Genomic DNA, 21,940 nt, shown 5'->3' with positions numbered 1-21,940 from the left:
TGTCATTTTGTTCATTGGGTGAAACAAGTCCACCCAGTACCTGCCAGTCTGTGCATTGGTAATTACTCAGGTGTTGGTATGAGGACGTACCAAAAACATTAGGCTTGTGCGAATATTCGAATGCTTCGAATGTTCGAACGAATAATTCAGTATTCGCATTTGCTTCAAATAAAATTTAAATTACTGAAAATTTCGAGTTATTCGAGACGAACGAATAGGTAGGTGCAGACAAGTCTGCATGTAACACTTTGTAAAGCTGGTTTCACTGCAGAAGAGGTGCTAAGCCATAAAAGCACTTATTTAGGTGTATAATAGCTCTCATGTAACTCTCTGCAAAAGTTCAGTGATGGAAGTGCTGCTCCAATTGCTCCATACTGCTCCAAAAGATTCATGCTGCTTCTAACAGTAATTTTTTTTAGTACTACCTGCTCCAAACCCGCTCCGAAATGAGACTGAGAGAATTAAAATGACAAAATTTTAGAGTTTGACCAACTCGTAAGTCTTAAAGAAACTGAGAAGAATCTGTGTACTATCATCCCAGTGTGCTACTAGTGTGCAGCATTATCGGCTCTAATCTCGTTTGTGCAACAAGAATGGGCATATTGAGCATATAGCTCATATGGCTGTGTTTTTTTGTCTTCTTTTTTCCAGGTAGACATGCAGGCTAGTCTGGCGGAATGTAAAAATGAGCAGGATTGCTTTTATCTTATACCGATTATCTACTGCTTATTTGGCAACAGTTGTGCGGGACTATGATTACTTCTAAAATGTAGAGCTCAGCTTTTCCCCTTTTATTTGATATCTGCCACAAATACTAACATTTTAAATAGTAGCTCATTTCACAGCACATTTTTGACTACCTGCCATTGTTTGCTTCATAAAATTTATATTGATTGTTGTCTGCTGAATATATTTCATAAATATTAATATTTACAATTTGCTTCAACGATGCACTGAGCTCTAATCAGTGCATGGCAAATTTCATATCTGCCCCTAAAACACCAGTAGCTGCTCTAAACTACCTTCATTTTTTCTGCTCCAAAAACACTTATGGCTGCTTCAAAGCAGTACTTTTCCTGCTCTATAGTATGCTCTAAGAAGTAAAAAAACACTTCCATCACTGAAAGTGGTTTCACTGCACTGAAGTGCAGTTGAGCTGTGAAAACACGTAACTAAGAGAAACCTGCACCACCACAAAACCCCACTTCATCGTTAAATGAAGATGAAGGTATTACCCTCCCATCGATTCACTCTTTTTTTTTTTTTCAGTTCAAAAGCTTGTTATGCTAACATATGCTCAATGTATAGCAAATTTTGAAATGTAACATATTTTACAGGCTATCACTTGCATACAACCAAAAGTCGAATCAAGTTGCAATTCAAGGTTGCTTTTACTTCCTTTGATGCAAAAAAAAAAAAAAAGGAATTTGCACAGGCCTTCCTTCAAACAAAAAAAAATATTGTCCATGTTATGACAAATATGAGCCTTTTTCTTCATAATATGAGATATACATATTATTCGAATACGATTCAAAATTATTCGACAAAAATCACCATTCACTTCAAGCCTGAAATTCACTATTCACACAAGCCTGTTAAACATTGTTATGACGAAATAGGCTATAACGAAATAATAGATATCACGAGCAAACCATATTCCCCTGAAAAGTCTCTTTGGAAACCAACTTGCTTAAAAGCTCAGCTAAATAAGGTAAACTTTGCCTGTTGGGATAAAAAACCAATTTCGTTAGGAAATAGAATTTTGTGTTAATTTCACAACAGTGTACAACACAGACTTGAGGCGGCACGCAATGCAAGGACTGTATTGAGTAGTTCAAAACTCGCAGCGTCTGCATCCTCTAGGAATCAGAGTTATTCTATCATAGGAGTTTTGAAACTCCCCATAGGCTCCATGAATCGAAATCCGGACAGGCCATTGGCCCAGATGTCAGGAGTGAGCAGATTGTCACGCCACCTTGTGATCAGCGCACCAACTATTAAACAAATTTCGTGTTTTGCGTTGCCACTCCCAGATGGCGTGACAATGTGCTAATTCCTAGAATGCCTCGATGCCCCCCCCCCCCCCCCAAAGTGCTGCCACCTTTTGTACTGCTCCACCCGCCATTGTAGTGCCTGCAGCGTCTTCTCCAAGCTGTAGAGCTCACGTGCCGGCTTTCTTCGGCATGTTTTGCCTGGATGTTGAGTTCCTCAGGGCTACAACCACTCGCGTTAAGCTAGTAGGCCACTACGCGTCGTAGCGAAACCTGTGTGCAGCGGGAGTGATAATGGCGGCCGCCGCAGATGTCTTCACTCTGAGCAGAGAAGCGGGCATCGAAGCACTCTACTAATTACCGCAAAATCGGCCAGGTGTGTGTCTAGGTTTTGGAACGCAGTTTCGCAACTGGTATCATTGAATAACTCTGCTGGCAGTGCACACAATGTCAGACAGCATGCCATGCGTACGTTGCTGAACCCGTGAAGCCATTCCCTCCCTCCTTTGACTGCAGATAACATGCTACTTCATCACCCCCGAGGATGACGCAGATAGCGTGATCATTGTGCTCGCAGCCTTGCGAGCAATCATTCGCATTAGGAAGATTATTCAACGCCCTATTACAAACATCTTTGCAGCTAAGCATGTTTGACATATCCATGGTATCATTTTGAACTGCTAAAAGTAGGTGCATGACTTTTCCTTTTTGTCTTAAAAATGGAGTTATTTAGTTGTGTACCGCCGTGTGGCGAGATGCCATTTCAGCTGTTATTTCTTTTGGGGCAAATACAGTGCATAATATATGCACAAAGTGCCTGCCACAGCTATAACAAAACATTAGTTATAACGAGTAAACCGCGGAGCCCCTTCAAGGTCGCTGCTAAGAGAATTAATTGTACTGCAAACTGATTGATTGATATGTGGGGTTTAACGTCCCAAAACCACCATTTGATTATGAGAGACGCCATAGTGGAGAGTTCCGGAAATTTTTACCACCTGGGGTTCTTTAACGTGCACCCAAATCTGAGTACACGGGCCTACAACATTTCCGCCTCCATCGAAAATGCAGCCGCCACAGCCAGGATTCGAACCCGCGACCTGCGGGTCAGCAGCCGAGTACCTTAGCCACTAGACCACCGTGGCGGGGCTTGTACTGCAAACTGAAAAAATGGAAGCATCCTTTCTACTTTTAACTTAAGTTGAGTTTTCGCACTTGCTCACAGTACAATACCAATCCATGAACACTCACGTCGACGGGCCCCTGGGCGATGCTGGTGTCGAGGTGACTGTACAGCTGGTTCAACACCTCGCGCAGTCGCTTGGCCGTCTTCTTCTGCGGCTGCAGCAGCATTCCCTGGAAGTTCACTGGCAGCCCGTACCTGAAACACAAAATGCGGCACTCACAAGTCGACCGTGGAAGAAGCACACACATAAACATCAATTTCGTGCAACTTATTGAACCTAACTCCGTTTGCTTAGTTCATGGAAATCTGCAACCGATTTTCAATGCATCAGTGTGTTCACTGATGCAACCGTTCCACAAGCACAGTAAAAGCGAGATAATTTAACCCTTGTTAATTTGGAAAACTGGATAATTTGGATGTGTTTTCCAGTTCCAGCCAATGCCTACAATGTTTAGAGGAATCAAAGCTCTCATTAGTTTGGTCATAATTGGCCGCAACCCATTTAATATGTAGGATGCCAGGCATATAGTGTTGCAAAGTAAGTGGTGCAAAAGAGTGAAGACAACATTTCTGAACAACTTGAACAAAACAATGCAGACCTGTCACAGTCATCACAGTGAACTGCACAGTAATTTTCGGACATCCAGAACGCTTCATGCCTAGTTGCGTTTACCTCCGTGTACGACACCTTGTTGGCTGCAAGTGGTCGAAAAGATGTATAGTCGCCATCTACAATCGTATTGTTGGCAATCGTGGCTTCAGCGGCAGATTACTTTCTATTACCAGCGCAACCAATGTGTCAACACATGCGCTCTTGGTGGTGGCGATAGTAATTAGGAAAAGGCGCACAGCCTGTCTCAGACTAGTTGAGACGTGCAAGTCTTGCATCACAGTCACATCGTCGAAGAAGTCACGGCATGACAAAAATTGTAGCTTTTGCGTTGCTCATATGCGGAACAAGTGCTGGATTTACGTACCATCAAGTAAATAAAAGTGCATTGATGTAATAAACATCTGTTTCTTGTTTTCGTGATACTTTTAATAATTTGAAATTGGCTTCATTCAGAAATTGGCTTCAACATTTTTTCCTGTCCCGTGAAGCCCAAATTGATGAGCTTTTCCTGAATCATGTTCATACGTAAAGCATATTTTCTTCAGAATGTATGGGCCTAATTAAGCAGAAACTGATCTGATTAGCTTCCTGGTCATCTCGCAGAAAAGCTGAGCAGTGGCTTGATTGCATCTCGGTAAAATTCACTTATCTCTGCACAGTACAGTATGCAATGTACGCACACTTCGTTCGTATTGGAGAGCAAGCAATTAGTCGCCAAAACTGCACAGTTTCCCATGACTTTCTTAATCACGAATTCTCTAGTACCAGTCCTGCAGCTTTCAATTTGTCATCAACAATAAATGTCAATAGCAGCGCCGTTTGCACTTTGCATTGCGAGCACAGTTGATTTTTCACACTGGTCTCCGTGGTGCCTCTGCACTTCATCTGTAACCGAATTTCTAACTACATCTGTGAGAAATTAAAGGTGACTCCCGTCAACACGAAGTTCATGGGAACCGCAAGAAACTTCTAATTAAACGAGCTTCCAGTTAAGCTAATCGCACAAGAAACTGCACTTTTATTGCTTCAAACCTGACGGTTCTCAAAGGAAACAGTTTTTATCGCCTCTTGCCGAACGTGGCTGCCGATAGTAAGTTTTCCAAGCACTACACATGTTGAAGTGCTTTTTCAGCATTGCCTTCAACCAAACATAAAAACCTCAGCGCAAGAGCAAAACCCACAGCAACATTGGTAGTCCTCGGTCGCGGTTTGTTTCTAGGTCGTCGTCCACTAGCCGAACCATCAGCACAATTCATCTGTTCGTTAGCTGACCGCATATATCGACGTTGCTGTTTATGGCAAGGAATTTTCAAAATGGACGTCACTAAAAACGGCCCCAAAACTATTGTCATCGAGTTCACCTGTTCGCGCTTGATGCAATTCAAGAATGAGTTAAGACATAACGCTGTACTTTCGTGCAATATCTTGCTTGGCAGTCAACTTCTTTCAAGACTTTCGATTTTCGTAGCCAGGTCCAGCATTTTGTAGGAGCCGCCATTTGCCATTGTTAAATGTCATCACCACAACGCTTTAAATCAGTAGTGGAAACACGTGTAGAATCAACTCACAGTGCATTGGCAGGCTAGTTAGCTTATCATGCTATGTTTGAACAGCACAACTGGACGCGGATGGAGCCGAACACGCAAACACACACAACACTGTCTGTGTGTTTTGAGCATTCTTTTCTGCCTGCGTCCAGTCGCGCTTTTCTAACTTCAACCAGACTTCAAACCAGCGCCACTGAAGCAGTCGACACATCACAATGAAAGACTTAGTTAGCCGATGTGATCAATGCAATGCACCAGCGCTGACTAAACAAGATGGCTGCTTCATGAACCGTGGCACTGCGGGCAGTGGCGATGGCGACAACAGTGCAGTCTGACAGCCAATTGGCGGTCTTGGCACATAAAACATTCTCAATTTTATTGAAAAATTACAGTCCTCTTGAGGCTCTTGACTGAAAAAAAAATTTATGGCACCACTTGTTGACTTCTAATTAACCGAAAATTCCAATTAAGCAACTTGTAATTATCAGGAGCCGACTGTACTTCAATTCAGCAAGCCAAAGTAAACCAAACTCGGTTAAACCAACCTTCAGATATTAGGAGCGATATGTAAACACATTGGTCCCAGTGCCCGAAAGCTTGGTTTAGCAGAGTTTATCTTCACAGGAGTACACTACAAGTACTCTTATCGAGTGCAGGCAGTCATCAAATTCGGCGACTGAACGTGCGACACGCTTTTAGTTAAAACGTGTCACTTAGTGGTCATGACAGCAAAGGCAGAGGCATGTGGAGCTCAGTTACCTTAGAACAGACTCTACAAAGAGTCGCAGGGCCTTCACGTGGATCCAGGCAGTGAAGGCTTCGCTGAAGTTGACTTTCAGCCAACGTATCAGAAGCCCCTGTCAAAAAAGAGAATGAAAAAAAAGGTTCACTCATGCTTGAATGAAGACAGATTGCAAAATCATGCAGCACTGGACTAGTTGGTATACCCAAACCTCATTACAACAAGGCTGCATTGTACCAGAAAATAAGTTCCTTACATCCGAAAACTCATTATAAAGATTCCTAACATGTATTTATTGCAAGACTATTTTTCATTTCGTTATATTGAGGTTCGAGTGTACATCGGGAAGCACAGGAACTGAAGTGCTACATGCAGACGCCAAGTTGTTCTAAGCAGTCTTTCTGAAATTAATTCTCATTTTTCTGCACCATTCCCACGCCGGCTGAAACTCGAGCTGCATGCGAAGACTGAGAAGTAACCCAAGTGAAGCAAAGTAATCCTGGCAAATGTGGCAGATAAGTATCGAAAGCCAGCTGAACTCACTCATAATGAATGCAATTTTTGTAAAAACTGCTCTTCCTTACAAAAACAAATACGTATTTACCAAAACCTGCCACTTGCGTGAAGGCTTGCTCTTGTTTTACGAATCTCCAAACTACTTGAGCTATTCACCGTGATAATTACTATTTGGCCTGACATTGCTTGAAGCCACAACATTACTCGCTGTCAACCTCACCTAAGCTTGTAAACATAACACAACCCAGCCCATCCTAACCTAACCATGCCAGCACGACCCACGCAAAGGCAATACAGCCAGCCATCAGCAACATACATGAAAGTACTGGAGATGGCATTCTAAACAAGCCGAATCCTCGCATGAGCACTCGAGCCACACTTTCACTGTAATTGAACCCCAACTTTCACACTGTACCTAACTGGGGCCTTTGAGCTGTAATAAATGAAATAATTTTTGCCCCCAAGCGCCAGTTGCAGACTGTAGAAGCTGGAACTACTATAGTCAAATAAATTGACGAGGGCTTATGAAGAAAACTTTACTCAAAGTGGCTGTACACTCTTTAGTCAACTACCTGTCCAATATTGGCCTTGTCGGAAGGCTTTCATGATATAACAATTCACATCAGAAAATCATAACTTAGCTGACATTCTAACTGTAAATAATTTTATCACATTCCTTGCAAATTTCATGCATTTGTTTACATTCTAATCACTCTTCTCCATCTCTTCTGAAATCTTTTATTCCCATTCTTATAAAGAGTAGCATGCCAGCGGTATATAGAAGCCAGCAAAAAGTTTTTTCTCTCTCCATCTCTATGCTAAAGGAAAAACTTTTTGCGCAGTGCCAACTCCACCACCATAAATTGTTAATATTCGTTTTGCATGCTGAAAAACGCGCAAAAGCAGAGCCACTCACGTATTGCTTCTTCTTGTCGCTCTCCAGTTTAGCGATCTCGTTCTTGCCAGCAAGCAGCGCATTCTCATCGTACACGAATTCGCGAACCACAAACCTGCACGACACGAGAAGGTGTTACATGCAGAAGCCTGTGGACCGCCGGCACAATTTTCATGACAGGGCGCAAGTGCATTTCACTCGGTCTCAAAGAAACGGCAAGACACAAGAAGCTACAGTAGAAAACCAACAGGCACCATAGCCAGTCAAAGAAGAGCAGAAATTGATTTCGAAGAGGAATGCAGGAGAACAAGGAAGTCCAAGTAACTGCATTGAAAAGTGTGTAGAATGATTCTTTCGCAGTTGAATTGTAATTGTTTTGTAACTGTTGTAGGTCCCACTTAAAAGCACTGCGAAAAGGCATCGTTAAGAATACAGAAACAACAGCTTTTGTTTGCCTTCGTGAAAAGTTCTGTGCTTGACACTTCCCCTGAAAATTCATACGCCACACTGATGACATGCGGGCCAACCGTTGTTTTGTGGTGGAGGCTAGCAGATGAGCGTGAGGCGTTTTCCTGTCTAACTTGACACATCACTGGAGGGTTCATATCTTTGAGGAAACAAAGATTATTAGACTCAAACCTCCTCATAACAAAGTTGCATCTTACGTGAAAATAAGTTCGTTATCCGAAAATTCGCTATAAAGGTATACTCTTAACACACTATAGATTGCAAGACTATTCTTTATTTACTCCGTTATAACCAATATTTCGTTATATCAGGGTTCGTTATAACGAGGCTTTATTTCTTATTTTTATCATTATCAGGCAAAGATACGTAACAAAAAAAAGAGCCAAATATAGATGTCTCACACCAACGTCACTGACACTGCCACGTTGGAGCATCAGCATGGAGGACATGTTTAACATTTCAGACTAATGTTATCAAAACAACTAAGCTGGTTCTTTTGTAATTTGCGCACAGACGTGTTCCTTCCACATCCTTATGACATCAAAGCAGGTTCGGCGCAACCCGTCAGTCATCAAGGCTGCCATCGTGGAGGGCCAGCATGTTCCCAGGCCACGTCCACGGAGGTGCGTGCGAGCTATCCATTGCATGAAAATACACCTGTGCGAGTGAGTCTTGGGCAGTGCTGGGCCGGACGGAACTCACTTGTTTTCTCGGCAGTGAAGCTTGAACTCATCCACCACCTTGTAGAAGAGCGTGACAGTGAACAAGCCGTGCTCGTTGTCCTCAAACACCAACCTGCAAGTTTATCGAACGTCGTTTCATACAAGTGCATGACACATAAAGAGCACAGGCAAATCACATGATAACAACATTCATAGGCCAAGCGTCACCTACCCGCTCTTCCCCTCCTATGCTCAAAAGCTGAGAAGAGCATTAAGGAGACACAAAAAAGAAAAATGATTTTCCTCGCATTAAGTTGATCGATTAATTTATATGTGGTGTTTAACGTCCCAAAACTCCCACATGATTACGAGACGCTGTAGTAGGGGGCTCCGGAAATTTTGACCACCTGGGGTTCATTAACATGCACCCAAATCTGAGCACACGCGCCTACAGCATTTCCGCCTCCATCGAAAATGCAGCCGCCGCAGCCACAATTCTGTCCCACGACCTGCGTGTCAGCAGCCGAGTACCTTAGCCACTAGACCACTGCGGCGGAGCTTCTCTATCAAGTAAATCACCGTATCACACCCAAACATCACTATAACAAAGTTGCATATAACACGAAAGTAAATTTGTAATATCCAAATATTTGTTATAGAGGTATATTCTGAAGACTACATTATGAGACTATTCTTCATTTACTTTTCGTTATATCTGGATTCGTTATATCCATATTTGAGTGTATACAGTAAAAGCTCGTTAATTCGACACCCGTTAATTCGGAAATTCGAATAATTCGGATGGCTCTATTGGTCCCGGCCAAAGTGCATGTTATTCTATGGGACCAAACCTTCGTTATTTCGTCGAAATTCGGCTCCGCACCACTTAATTCGGACAAATGCTGACGGCTGCTGCTACACAAAAGTGTGATAAAGCAGCGCTGGCACCACTGGAGTGAAACCGAAACCTGAGTGGCATCGCCATCATCATCAACTAGTGGGGGCGATCGCAGCATCACCAAACGTCGGCGTCTTCTTTCTTCTCCACTCAGCGCCTCCGACGCCATTTTCCCTTGTGTTGTCGTGTCGGAACCATCTCTTCTTGCGGAGTTCTCTTTTTCTTCCATTGTGACCGTATTTGCATGCCACCATCATCGTGCGCTACAGTGATGGCAACGCCGAAAAAGTGGCAGAGTCCACCGACCGAGTCTACCGACGATGACTGCCCGACTTTCAATGCTGTCCTTCCCACAGATGTGCCTTTTCAGGACTACATCGCGATTGATCATGGTGTCACCATGAGTGGTCTCCTGACCGCTCAAGAGATTATTAATGATGTCACGGGCGCCCATGAAGACCACGATTCCGAAGAAGAATCATGCGAGGAGATACAACCGCGACCTCATCGCACCTCACGGGAAGTCTCGGAGGCGCTGTTAATATTAGAGGACGCTTGCCTGAACACTCCCAACAGCTTGCGTGCTGTTGGCCATTTGGAACAGTTAAGAAAAATTGCGATGTCAGCCGCAATCTGCGCGAAAACGCAGATGACAATTACAAAATACTTCAACAAATAAAGGTATGCTTCTGCAGCTTGATTTTAAATGTTGTTTTCCCTGTTCATTCGTTAATTCGGCATTCGGTTATTTCGGACAGTTTTTCCCGTCCCGTGAAATCCGAATTAACGAGCTTTTACTGTATTACCAAAACTACCATGCTTGCATCGAGAAGACAGTGCGGGGGAAAAAACTAAAAAAAAGTGACGGTGGCGACACCACCTCAAAGGTGCATATTCCAAAAGTGCAAAAAGATTCGTTTGTACACAGCACATGATTATAAAACAGCATGAAAAACCACACCACACAAAAAAACATTGTGTTCCTATGTGTCCTGTGGTTTTTCGCGATGTTTTCTGATCAACCACCTCAGAAGTTCCTGCACCAGCTGCCATGATGTCAGATTTTATCATGTACATAGTGCCTAATCAGTTAAAATAAAGCACATAGTCTTCTAAGGGAGCCAGCAAATCAGCATACCAAGTTAGGCGAAATTTTGCCAAATGAATGCGCCCAAAATCACGAAATAGCACTTTGAAATCTGCGACATCACCAGTGAACATTTTGAGAGTCCTTTGAAAATGCACCCCGTACTGCCAGTTGCTGCCGGAAAACACTGCTCTGCCTCAGCGGGCACTGTGTCACACACAAGCAATATGAAAAATGCATTCACAAGAACCACATGTAAATCAACCCCACTAAAAAAGGCACCAGGAGAAGCTTCAGTTATTGGCTCAGTGTTTCTCAGTGGCGGTAGCAAAATTTTGTTATACTTTGTTAAATTAAAGTAAAAAAAAATACAAGGTGTTTGGTGGAAGAAGTTAAACTAAAATAATTCCTTTAGCGTGAATTTACTTACCATATTTACTTGAATATAATGTGAGTTTCTTTACAGATTTCTGCCACCTGAATTGGACCTTTGTGCTACAGTCCAACACCAAAGTTACCGAAACTTAAGCTGTCTAAAAAAGTGCAACGATCCACAGAATTCTGTTTTGTTTTATTTTTTCTTCCTAGATTCAACGAAAGGTCACTTCCTGTGTTACAATAGTGGTTGTATTACAATAAAGTGAATATAGCACATTGAAGTTGGAAGCTATTCAAGAAGTGGGAAGAGTCACTTACTGGGACGAATATGGCACCACCATGTCGGAGAGCTTCTCGTACTTGGAGTACCAGTCCTTGTACAGAATTCTGGACGGCACCCGAGAGGAGAGGTGAGAAGTCTCAACAAAGCAATGGCACGGCACAGAAAGCAGTCGAAAGACCTCTTTCAATTACTTAGCCCGAATAAACAAACAAAACTGTTTGTTTATTCAACCTTCTGGTGATGAGCATACCTTTGTACAAAGACAAAGGATGTAGAAAAAAAAATCAACTGTGATCTCTAATAAAAAACTTAAATGATAATAAAACTGGTACGCACACAAAAACTCACTACAGCGTAGAAGAATGCTACCGTAGCTTATGTGTAAAGCTTCCTGAGCTCAGCCTGGATAACAGTGCTCTGATGTCGCCCAAAACATGTCAGAAAATTCCCCTCATTTTCACCCTTGAAAGGTAGTCAAGTATTCCTAGGTCAGGGGTAAAACAAGATGAGAAAATGTATGCATTTGCCACAATTTAGATAGCATTAGTTGCACGTAAATAATAATCATCAGTATAATTATATGTGCGTGAATTAACTGTTCACACGTAAAAAGCCCGTCCTTGGAAGAAGCTGTCAAATATTGCGTTCAGCCTTCCCCAGGTTCAGCAGAAAAGCTGGTGCAGATGCAGGGTTTACTAGAGGTGCCAAGCACACCTCACCCTTTTGTGCATGGAGTGTTTTCTGAAGGAGTCATAACTTTTTCGGAAGGAATCGTACCTCGTAGCACTATTATAGCCTCCTGGTATGCTATAACAGTGGTACATAAGCTTACTATTTAGTGCACTTCTACCAAATTATCTTTTGATAATAATAATAGTTGATGTTTAATGTCCCAAAACCATGATTTGATTATGAGGAATGCCATACCGGATTGCTTCGGAAATTCTGACATCCTGGGTTCCTTAAAGTGCACCTTAATCTAAGCACATGGGCCTCAGTATTCTTGCCTTTATCGAAAATGCAGCCACTACAGCCAAGATTCGATCCCGCGACCTTCCAGTACGGCCCTGCCAAGAGCTCATGTTCTTTTATAGGGCACGTCCCAATTTGAGTTTAATTTTACCAGCTGTGAGGTTTTGGGGGCTTATCTATTTATCAATATTAATGGGTGTCTTTGCATTTCACTGTTATCAAAATATGACCGCTATAATCAGTAATCAAACCCAGATGTTCGCAGCTCAGCAGCAAAATGCCACAGCTGTAAGCCAAAGCAGCAGGTCCTCTGGCCCCGCGATTTACAGATCAGTGGTAGTGACAAGGCACATATACCACAAACTGAATATGATGACAATATCTGAGGCCTTATGTCCCGAAACCAAGATATGATTATGAAAGACGTTGTAGCGAAGGGCTCCAGTAATGGCGACCGTCTGGTGTTCTTTAACATGCACTGACATCGCACAGTACACGGGCCTCTGCCATTTCGCCTACATCGAGATGTGACCGCCAGGGCCGGAATCAAACCCGCGACCTTTGGGTCAGCAACCCGGCACCTTAGAAACTGATCCACCGAGGTGGACACTACAAGCTGGAGCCTTTTGACACTCACTTGGGCACCACGACTAGAAGGGTGGTCAGGTATTCGGAGCCAAGCACAAAGTGATCCTTGCACACCAGGTCTGCGAGGCTGCGAACCAGCAAGCTGCCCCTGCGATGGCAAAAGGCCACCAGCGAAAAAGTTATTCTGGTGCAATACGGTGACATGCATTGAGGACAAATAACATAAAGCTGGGCATGGGGAGTAGCTGCCATTGTTTATGTAAAATGGGACTTAGGTTGATTACAATGCAGCGAACAATGGGAAGGAAAATCACAGGTGTAACCCTAAAGGACAAGAAGAGAGCAGAGTGTATCAGGGAACAAACGGGGGTTAAGTATATCATAGTAGAAATCAAGAAGAAGAAATGATCATGGGCAGGGCATGTAGCGCAAAGGCGAGATAATTGCTGGTCATTAGGGATCACAGACTGGATTCCAAGAGCAGGCAAGCGGATGAGGGGGAGATAGAAAGTTAGGCGGGCAGATGAGATTAGAAAGTTTGCGGGTATAAAGTAGCAGCAGCAAGCACAGGGCCGAGTTGACCGGCGGAACATGGGAGAGTCCTTTGTCTGGCAGTGGGCGCAGCCAGGCTGATGATGATCATGCAAGAAGGCAGTTTAGCTGGAAGACAGGTGTTGCAAAAATACATTTCAGACTGCCCCGTCTTCCATAAAAAACAAAAGAAGTTATGCATCGATCTGCAAGGGGGGAAACACTATCGCCACGCCATTTTGAAGGTATATTCGTACACGCCGTCCAGCCCATAAAGTTTTCTAAAAATGATTAGAAGAGACCGTGGCGCTGCAATCGTTCAGCCACCATGGGAATGATGGTAGTACACAAATTTGCCTAGTCTCCGTAATTGCAGATTTCAGCACTTGTGGCTTTATTTATTGCTGCGCTTTGACTTTGTTTCAAATAAAAGAACAGACTATTGTGAACTGCGAGACCGGATTTGAATTGGTAAGTCTAAAAGGTTAAGGTGTTGGAATGCAGCTGCGCAACTTTTGACGATTGTCGTCTCGTGACAAGCGGCTCCAAGCCGCGCGAGGCCATGCAGAGCCTAAAGTACAAAAATTAGACAAATGTGTGTACTACCCATCATTCCCATGCTCGCTTAAGTGCTGCGCATTGCAGCTTCTATGGACACTAGTGCCAGAGTTCCCTCTAGAGTACTTATAGGAAACTCTATGGTCTAGCTGTCCATACTTTGGGGTACAGGAGAAGTTCCAGAGACCTCTAGACATCCGAATTTCTGTATGGATCTCGGACACAGCATGTGCAGCATGCTTTTTTTGTGTGCGGCAAGCGCATGGACATCTAATATGGCGACCCCGATTCAAGAAATCCTTGCGAATGACGTCAAGTGCATATCCCCCTATAAGCAAATATTCGAGTGCTTCAATTATTCAAATAAATTCAAAATTACTTCTGACACGATTTCAAATTATTCAAAATGATTGAACAGACATGCATTTGACCGCACGTAACCACCCTGTAAAAGTGGCTCTATTGCAGCATGAGACCGTTATGCCATGAAACTAAATGTAAAAGGGGAAATCCTCATTACCAAGAAGCCACACTTTGAGGTTAATGTAAATAGTACATTTGCCTTGAGTAATTGTTTCTCCAGTTTAAAAGCTTGTTATACAGGCTTATATGCACTTAATATGGTCAATTTGATAATGTAGCATATTTTGCTACTTCTAACTTCGGCACAACTGCTATTCAAATATTATTACTATTCAAGCTTCGTTTCCCTACACTTTGTGAACAAAAAAAAAAAACTGACATTCACACATGCCTCGTATTAGGCCGCTGTGATAGCTCAGTGGTTAGAGCATCGAACGCATTATTCGAACGTACACACATGCCTCGTACTAATTTTCAAAAATATTGTGTCAGTTAGTTGGGCTGTTACAAAAAGTCTCATTGTTTCGTAGACTATTTTATATATACTATTTATTAAACTGTTTGATTCAATATTACTTCACCACAGCACTATCTGCCTCGAACCTCAAATTTTATATTTGCTTATCCCTTAAAAAAAAAATGCGGTGAAATTATCTTTACAAAAACGTGCAAATTATTATATTTTTGAAAAGACATTTTCACGGCTTAACACCACTCTTATGCAGTAAAAAAAGCTTTACGGGGCTTACACGCAGACTAATATACAGCTATTCGTTTGTTTCGAATACTACAAAATTTTCACTAACTTAAATACGAATCGAAGGAAATTGCAATACCCCGATGTTCGATCAAATATTCGAAGCATTCGAGTATTCGCACAGACGTAGTGGTGGGCACTCACGTAGACTTGCGTTCGATGGACTGCAGCTGCGTCTTGAGATTGTTGTAGGCGGCCGACTTGCTCTTGAGGTCCGCATCAATCTGGCCAACTTGCTACAACAAGACGCACAAATTTGTTGCACGCAACTGTTGCAAGCACTCAAACCTCATTATAACAAAATTGCATACTACACGAAAATAAGTTGGTTATACCCAAACATTCGTATAAAGGTTTACTTTTAACACCATGTCCATTGCAAGACTATTTTTCATTTACTTTGTTATAACCAATGTTTTGTTATATCCAGGTTTGTTAAATCGAGGTTTGAGCCCCGCAACGGTGGTCTAGTGGCTAAGGTACTCGGCTGCTGACCCGCAGGTCGCGGGATCAAATCCCGGCTGTGGCGGCTGCATTTCCGATGGAGGCGGAAATGTTGTAGGCCCGTGTACTCAGATTTGGGTGCACGTTAAAGAACCCCAGGTGGTCGAAATTTCCGGAGCCCTCCACTACGGCATCTCTCATAATCATATGGTGGTTTTGGGACATTAAACCCCACAAATCAATCAATCAATCAACCAATCAATCAAATCGAGGTTTAAGTGTATAACTGATTTTCCATTAACTAGACAGTTAGCAAGAAAGTTCTCATACTCAAAAAATACCACAATTCATCTCTTTTACTAAAAATGGATTAATGAAATTAATTTGCATCTAGCACTGCCACTATCAATCATTATCAATATTTTCAATGAGCACTCTACTCACTTTTCGAATGCAACATTGTTTTTGTAATAGTTAGCTTTATTGTATTCATCACTGCGTGTGGCGTATGATTGTCATTCATTTCAGAAACCAAGAAAACTTGAAAGTTTTAAAGACGATAGTCTTCCTTGGGGACCTTCAACGGAAAAGTTTTTATCTGTTTGTCTGTCTGTCTGTCTGTCTGTACATTTGTCTGTTTTTCGGCCCTAACGATACCTCAAACGGCACTAAACGGCCAACCCTATCTGCAGCACCCACCAATATTGCTCGAGGTTTAGCGTTCATAGTTGTGCGATTGTCAATTAAAAAGCAATTATTGCGCATATCTGAGGCGCCACAACCATGCTTCGATGTTTTGTATGTCTGCTTTTATACTAGAAGAGGCACACACAACTCTAAGAAATGTAGCGTTTAATCGCAACGCACTGACAGTGCAACGCGATGCTCAAAAAGGTGTTTCCTACGCTTTGCTACGACGTCACGGTGGTGGCACCTGCCCGTCACTTTGCGTATTACACCTTATCACCTCCGAGACCGGCACGCATCTTTCTCCACGGGATGCACGCCTTCGTTTTCAAAGATAACTGCCAAATGGCACTTGTGTCTAACATGCCTCGATGCGCTCGCTCGTCTCCGCTACACGCCCGAGGCACTCTAACGAAGCGCCTGCAAAATACCATTCACCGATTTTCTTGCGCAGAACATCAAATAAATGTTTTGTTCACTCTCTCCAGACGCAAGACTACGGTCTTTCGACGACATTTGCGGTGTAACATGCAGATTTGGAACCAATTTTTTTCTCCCGGTGTTATCGATTTCTAAAATTTTGTGTAAAAAATGTTTATACAAGATCTGATATTGAACTGTCCTTGCCACAACTGTAACACTTTTTATTTCTCATTGTAATTCTACTTTTTTTTTCTATTACTGTATTTTGCCTGCATTGTGATGGCATCCTTTACTCCTTTGTAAATCCTTTATGTAATGCCTACAAGGCCTGTAGGTTATCCAAATAATTAAATAAGAAAGATTACTCCAAAACAGGGGCATAGCCACGTTGGGGTTGAACCCTCCCCGCCCCCTCCCGCCGGAAAATTTCAGCAATACTGCACGCTTCCCCGTTTTCAATAAGCTGTGGCCTCAGAAGGTGCGCAAAAGTTTTTCGGCAACTTTATTGGCAATAAAATAAAAGCACATTTCAGGCTGAATTTTCTTGATAAGAAATAGCATTTTTTTTTTTGTAATGTCCCATTACGACAGCATGAATTTAGAAGAGGAGAGAAATGCTGCTTGTATGACTGGGCTATGTATGGCCACTTGGAGCAGACCCCTCACTTTCTTACATTAGGCAGGCGAAAAACACCCTTTAATTTTTTTTTTTTTTTTCATTTTCAATGTGAGCCAACTCCATTACAGCTCGTATCTAATGAAACCATACCCACAAATTCTCATGCTGGTTTAAACAAAGCTACTGCTAGCAGTATTATTGCACACTAGCACGAAAGTTTTCCTTGGTAATATTTACAGCAATCCCGGCCATGGCAGCCACATTTAAGACGATGCACAATGCTAGAGTACCTTATACTGAGATTCAGGTGCACATAAAAGAACACAGTGTGGTTGAAAATTTAACGAGCCCTCCACTATGGCAACTCTTATAATGATGTCGTAGTTTTGGGTCATGAAACGTTTGATATTATCACTAACATGCAAGCACGTCTCTGTAGAAACGAGATTAACTGGTCCTGCAACTTTTCTTTTTACTTGCACAGAAAAATCTACTGTGCACTGGTTTCAGACAGTCCTTGTATTCCTTTGTATGGCACCGCAATTGCTGGCATAGTGGACTGCATTTCATGTTTTTTGCTGTGTGAATCAACACGTTCTTGCTAAACGCTACCTATACTGTTGTATAGTCTGCTCACTATTTTTTTCTACCTCCTGTTTCATATGTCTATTGTACAACCCAAGCCTATCCAATGTCTGGCATTCTTTTGCAGTATTTTCTTAAGTGGGTAAATAAAAATCATTAATCGATGAGTCGCCCTACCTTGCTGATGATGTCAGTGATGCTCCGGAGGGACTGCTTGATGGGGTACTTCGCCATGTCCCACTGGAAGCGTGTGATGTATGCCTCCAACTCCACTGCGCAATGAAGGGGTCGGGTATCGATGCAGAGGCTCAAATTTATGATTGAGGAAGCTAGGGGGCACTAGAAAGTAGCTGCACTTTATTTCGGCACGGTGTTTAAGCTCTGTTTAAGCGATACGTATCTGAACCTGTAACTATCGATTGTGCAGTCTTGCAGTTTACGCTTGCTGAATTTATGCCATCACTACACCTGGAAGGCTTTTTTCTGTTTTACATTAAAACAAATCTAATGCAAACTATGTCACCTGCTAAGTTAAAATGGATAGGGGGTGACCTTCGTCAAGCTGTTCACACCACTTCAAGTCGTGTCTACTCCTATTTTGTTAAAAACGAAATGAAGCGGTGCCCTGCCTACCTTATCAACTGCATGAGCTGGCCGTTGGGCCAACTGACATCTTGGTAGGTGTCAAATGCAACAGAAGCAACAAAAATGCTTACGTTATGCCGACAGGGGTCTCATTTGCATGTCGTAGTAGTGCAACTGTAATAAACATGTGGGCATTAAACGCACAAAACTCACATCCGTTAGCCTGTAAGTTGTCGGCCAACTTGTCCCTCTGGTCGTCCAGCACATCACCAAGGTAGCTGGCAACTTTCCGAGTGACCCTGAAACCAGCGGATCACTCGTTTTTAAGCTGACAAATCGACATGCCACACTTTTTATTCATATTCATTAATGCTGTGTGTGCTGCCCAGGTTTTCCAAAGCACACTTTGTAATGTGGCTCTTTCAGATCTATGGCACTTGAAATAGATAAAGTACTGCAGTCAAGTCCGGCTATACTGAACCTGGAGTGGTTCCCATATACAGTCAAACCCACTCATAATGATAATGGTTTTAACAATGTATCAGTAACAACAATGAGAAGCAGCTGCGCCGACATAATTTAATTGTTCCATATGGTGAAATAACTTGGTTAATAGAAATAACTTGGTTACTAGAATGCCCGCATGCCACATTATCGGTTATAATGTTGAATTCTGAGAGTGAGGAGTCCGTGCCACAAAGTAATGAAACGTCAAATTCTTGAAAAGAAAGTAATAAACAAGCAACTCAAGCTGGTGAGCACACCCCTCCTCCCCTCACTGATTGCATACCCCTTCGAATTCCCAACATCCTGCACAACACAGCAATGAGGGCAATGTGTCGAAGCCCACTTCTAAAATCTGTGACGGTGCAGTAGCAATTTCCGTTACTGGTTACGATTGCATAATTTTAGTAAAAGTTTAGACTTGTGAAAAGTTGAGACTAATATAAAACTTAAACTTTTATATGCAATGACTCTATGGGTCTCATGGTGGTGCCGTGAATGCGTCCCAAAAATCTGCCATCCTTGCCATTGATGTCTGTTGGCACATCCCATCTTATATAACACTCAAACCATAATAAAGTTGCATCTTACATGAAAACAAGCTTGTTGTATTCAAAAATTCATTATAGCAGTATATTCCCAACACCATATCTACTGCAAGACAACTGTTCATTTACTTTGCTATAACCAATATATGTTATGTCCGGGTTCGAGAAATAGTTTTTTCTCAACAGCTTGCCATACACTTAGTTTGCTTTTATTCGTGCAACCCGCTATAGCAATATTCGATTCTAACAATAAAATTTTTGTGGCACTTGAGTAGTGTTGTAAGTGGGTTCAACTGTATCAGCAATGCGATTTATAGTAGAAGCACCCTGGTTGTATTTCTTGCAAAAAAAAAATTGTGCTTGGACCAAAACTGCAACTCCTTAATTATTCAATTCAGTAAGCAAACAGCATGGTTACCACAGCTATTGTTACAACTCTCGAGGTGCTATAATTAAAAGAAATAACTCTTGCATTTGTTTCTAGCATATCAAGCTTCCAACCCCGGTGAAAGAGAGGTCAGCTTTTTGCAAGTTTAGCTAGACTAGTCAACATTCGTTGTCATCGATCCAGCACAGTGGATTTTTAAGTCAACCATTGGTTTCATTCATTTGTGTATGATTCATTCTCTTTTCGTTAATTTATAGTGTCTCTCGTTCCAGCTTGATGCTTTCAGGTGGTTAGCCAGGGTTTATTGGCCAGCTGCTTGCTCGTAATAAGGTCATGTGCTATGTAACACCAGCTGAAAAGTGTGTTCCAGACTCGGCGTATTATTCACAAGCAGCGTTGGCTAACATTAGGAGGTTCACGTGCACATTAACACCCGATAAAACAGACGCGAGGAGAACAATCCTTGTAACTCGATTGCACGCACTACTTGAAGGTCGCAGGTTCACTCCCTTCACTCGAATTTCTTTAGGTATATATGTCGTAAGTACAACACTGCAGTTGAGTGACTATACTAATATTGTCCCCTACATATTTCTTGGCTTGTTTGTATATTGGCTTTATCAGATTATATCTAACGAAAGAGAAAGAAGCGTGCCCAGTGAATCTATTCCTGTTCTTTCATTTTGAAGCTGCGCATATTCCAAGAAAGAACCGTGCTCTGCCAGCTACTGCCGCTCAGGCAGACTGCTAGCTCACCCTTCCACGTAGGTGTCAAGCTTGCCGAGGTCGTCCGAGAGGCCCACCAGCTGATCAAGCGTGCCTACCTGCGAAATGAGGCAGCATTTAAAGCATTGTTGAAGCTCCTTCCAAAAAACCGGCAGCGAGTACATACTCTGCATGCTACTATAGGAATAAACAGGACACATATCCAGTTAAAGCTTCATTTCTAAATAACTATGAAGTTAACTCTTTCATAATTGCAGTTCACTATGATACGTGTGTGATGGAGTGTAAAACACTAAATGCCTAATTACCTGGAAACAAATTCGTTGGAAGAGTGCGCTGTTGCCTGTCTTGTCTCTAGAGTGCGTGTTCTTGCTACGACATGGTACGTTGTTCAACATTCGCGCTATATTTACTGCAAAGCGGCCATAGTTTGACGAGCAAGATACTTTTGGAAGCAGGACGTCCAGCACTGGACGGAAATGGACCTTTCGTCTTTATTCACGCTTATCGCAACGAATAGCCACTGCTACGCTTCTGATCGATGTTCGCTTGTGCGGTTGACGACGTTAATGCGTGCGTAAACGTCAGTTTTCTGATTGCTCTTCAGTTAGATCGAACGTGTACGTGTTCGTAAACAACAGGCACAAGGTGAAAAAGCCACTCACCTTAAGATCGGGCAGGTGAAACTTGTAATTGGTGGACAAATTGTTTTGCTTGGCCGTAACACTGCAGAGCTTCTCCCATGTCTGCTGGCAGGTCTTCTCGCCCGGGGCCGAAATTAGCCAGAATTCGGACATGGTGGCGGTGCCTTAGCCAGCGACGACGAGGGATGCCTCCTTTAGTGTGTAGACAGAAAGCACAACATGCTACAGTGCAAGAGCTTTTACAAATGAAAGACGTTCTAGGCACGGTGCGAGGCGGCGTTAGTGCGCGAGCGAGCTCGCGTACGGAAACGTTACTACCTGCCGCGACCAAAACTCCGCGGCAAGTCGGGCTTCGCGACCAAATGTAAGCCCAATGTGCCGGTCAGCAGAGCGAGGGGTCGTAGTTTCTCACCCTCTCCTTTCGCTACATTCGAAACGAACTACGCGCGGCGGCGAGTTTCGCTGGTTTCGCCCAGGGAGGTGTGCCGCATAACGGAACTCGCTGGGAAGGTTCCAACGGCACCTTCCACGCGCAAGCTGTGGCACGAAGCTTGCTAGCCTAGCGATGGCGTCAAGACGTCGCGGATCGAAGGTTCTCGTCTCTGAGGTTGAAAGCCTCGCTGTGGTACGTACCCGAGGTAAAGGGTTTCCTGCGGTAGAACTACCGCAGCAGCCGAGCTCCCGGGTTTAGCGTTTGTCAGATCCCGTGACTGCAAAGAATGGCCCCGGAAAAAGCTGCACAGTGTTGCCAG

General features: G+C 42.9%; 1 protein-coding gene across 1 annotated transcript in view; it reads right to left on the bottom strand.

Annotated features, from left to right (window-relative positions):
• LOC119181263 (V-type proton ATPase subunit Vha44) overlaps positions 1-21,940 on the bottom strand; it is a 23,316-nt gene extending 1,376 nt beyond the window's left edge. The window contains exons 1-12 of the mRNA XM_075884142.1: positions 21,822-21,940; positions 21,210-21,380; positions 20,575-20,642; positions 18,592-18,677; positions 17,971-18,065; positions 15,180-15,271; positions 12,876-12,974; positions 11,302-11,370; positions 8,661-8,753; positions 7,512-7,605; positions 6,097-6,194; positions 3,243-3,372 (exon numbers count right to left, since the gene is read on the bottom strand). Of these exons, the coding sequence (XP_075740257.1) occupies positions 3,243-3,372; positions 6,097-6,194; positions 7,512-7,605; positions 8,661-8,753; positions 11,302-11,370; positions 12,876-12,974; positions 15,180-15,271; positions 17,971-18,065; positions 18,592-18,677; positions 20,575-20,642; positions 21,210-21,341 (1,056 nt within the window). The 5' untranslated portion in view covers positions 21,342-21,380; positions 21,822-21,940. The remainder of the gene's footprint in view (positions 1-3,242; positions 3,373-6,096; positions 6,195-7,511; positions 7,606-8,660; positions 8,754-11,301; positions 11,371-12,875; positions 12,975-15,179; positions 15,272-17,970; positions 18,066-18,591; positions 18,678-20,574; positions 20,643-21,209; positions 21,381-21,821) is intronic.

This window comes from Rhipicephalus microplus, unplaced genomic scaffold (assembly GCF_043290135.1).
Source record: "Rhipicephalus microplus isolate Deutch F79 unplaced genomic scaffold, USDA_Rmic scaffold_24, whole genome shotgun sequence".
In the NCBI taxonomy this organism is placed as follows: domain Eukaryota; kingdom Metazoa; phylum Arthropoda; class Arachnida; order Ixodida; family Ixodidae; genus Rhipicephalus; species Rhipicephalus microplus.
Note: the sequence above shows the minus strand (reverse complement) of the source record. Positions and strands in the feature narration are given on the sequence as shown.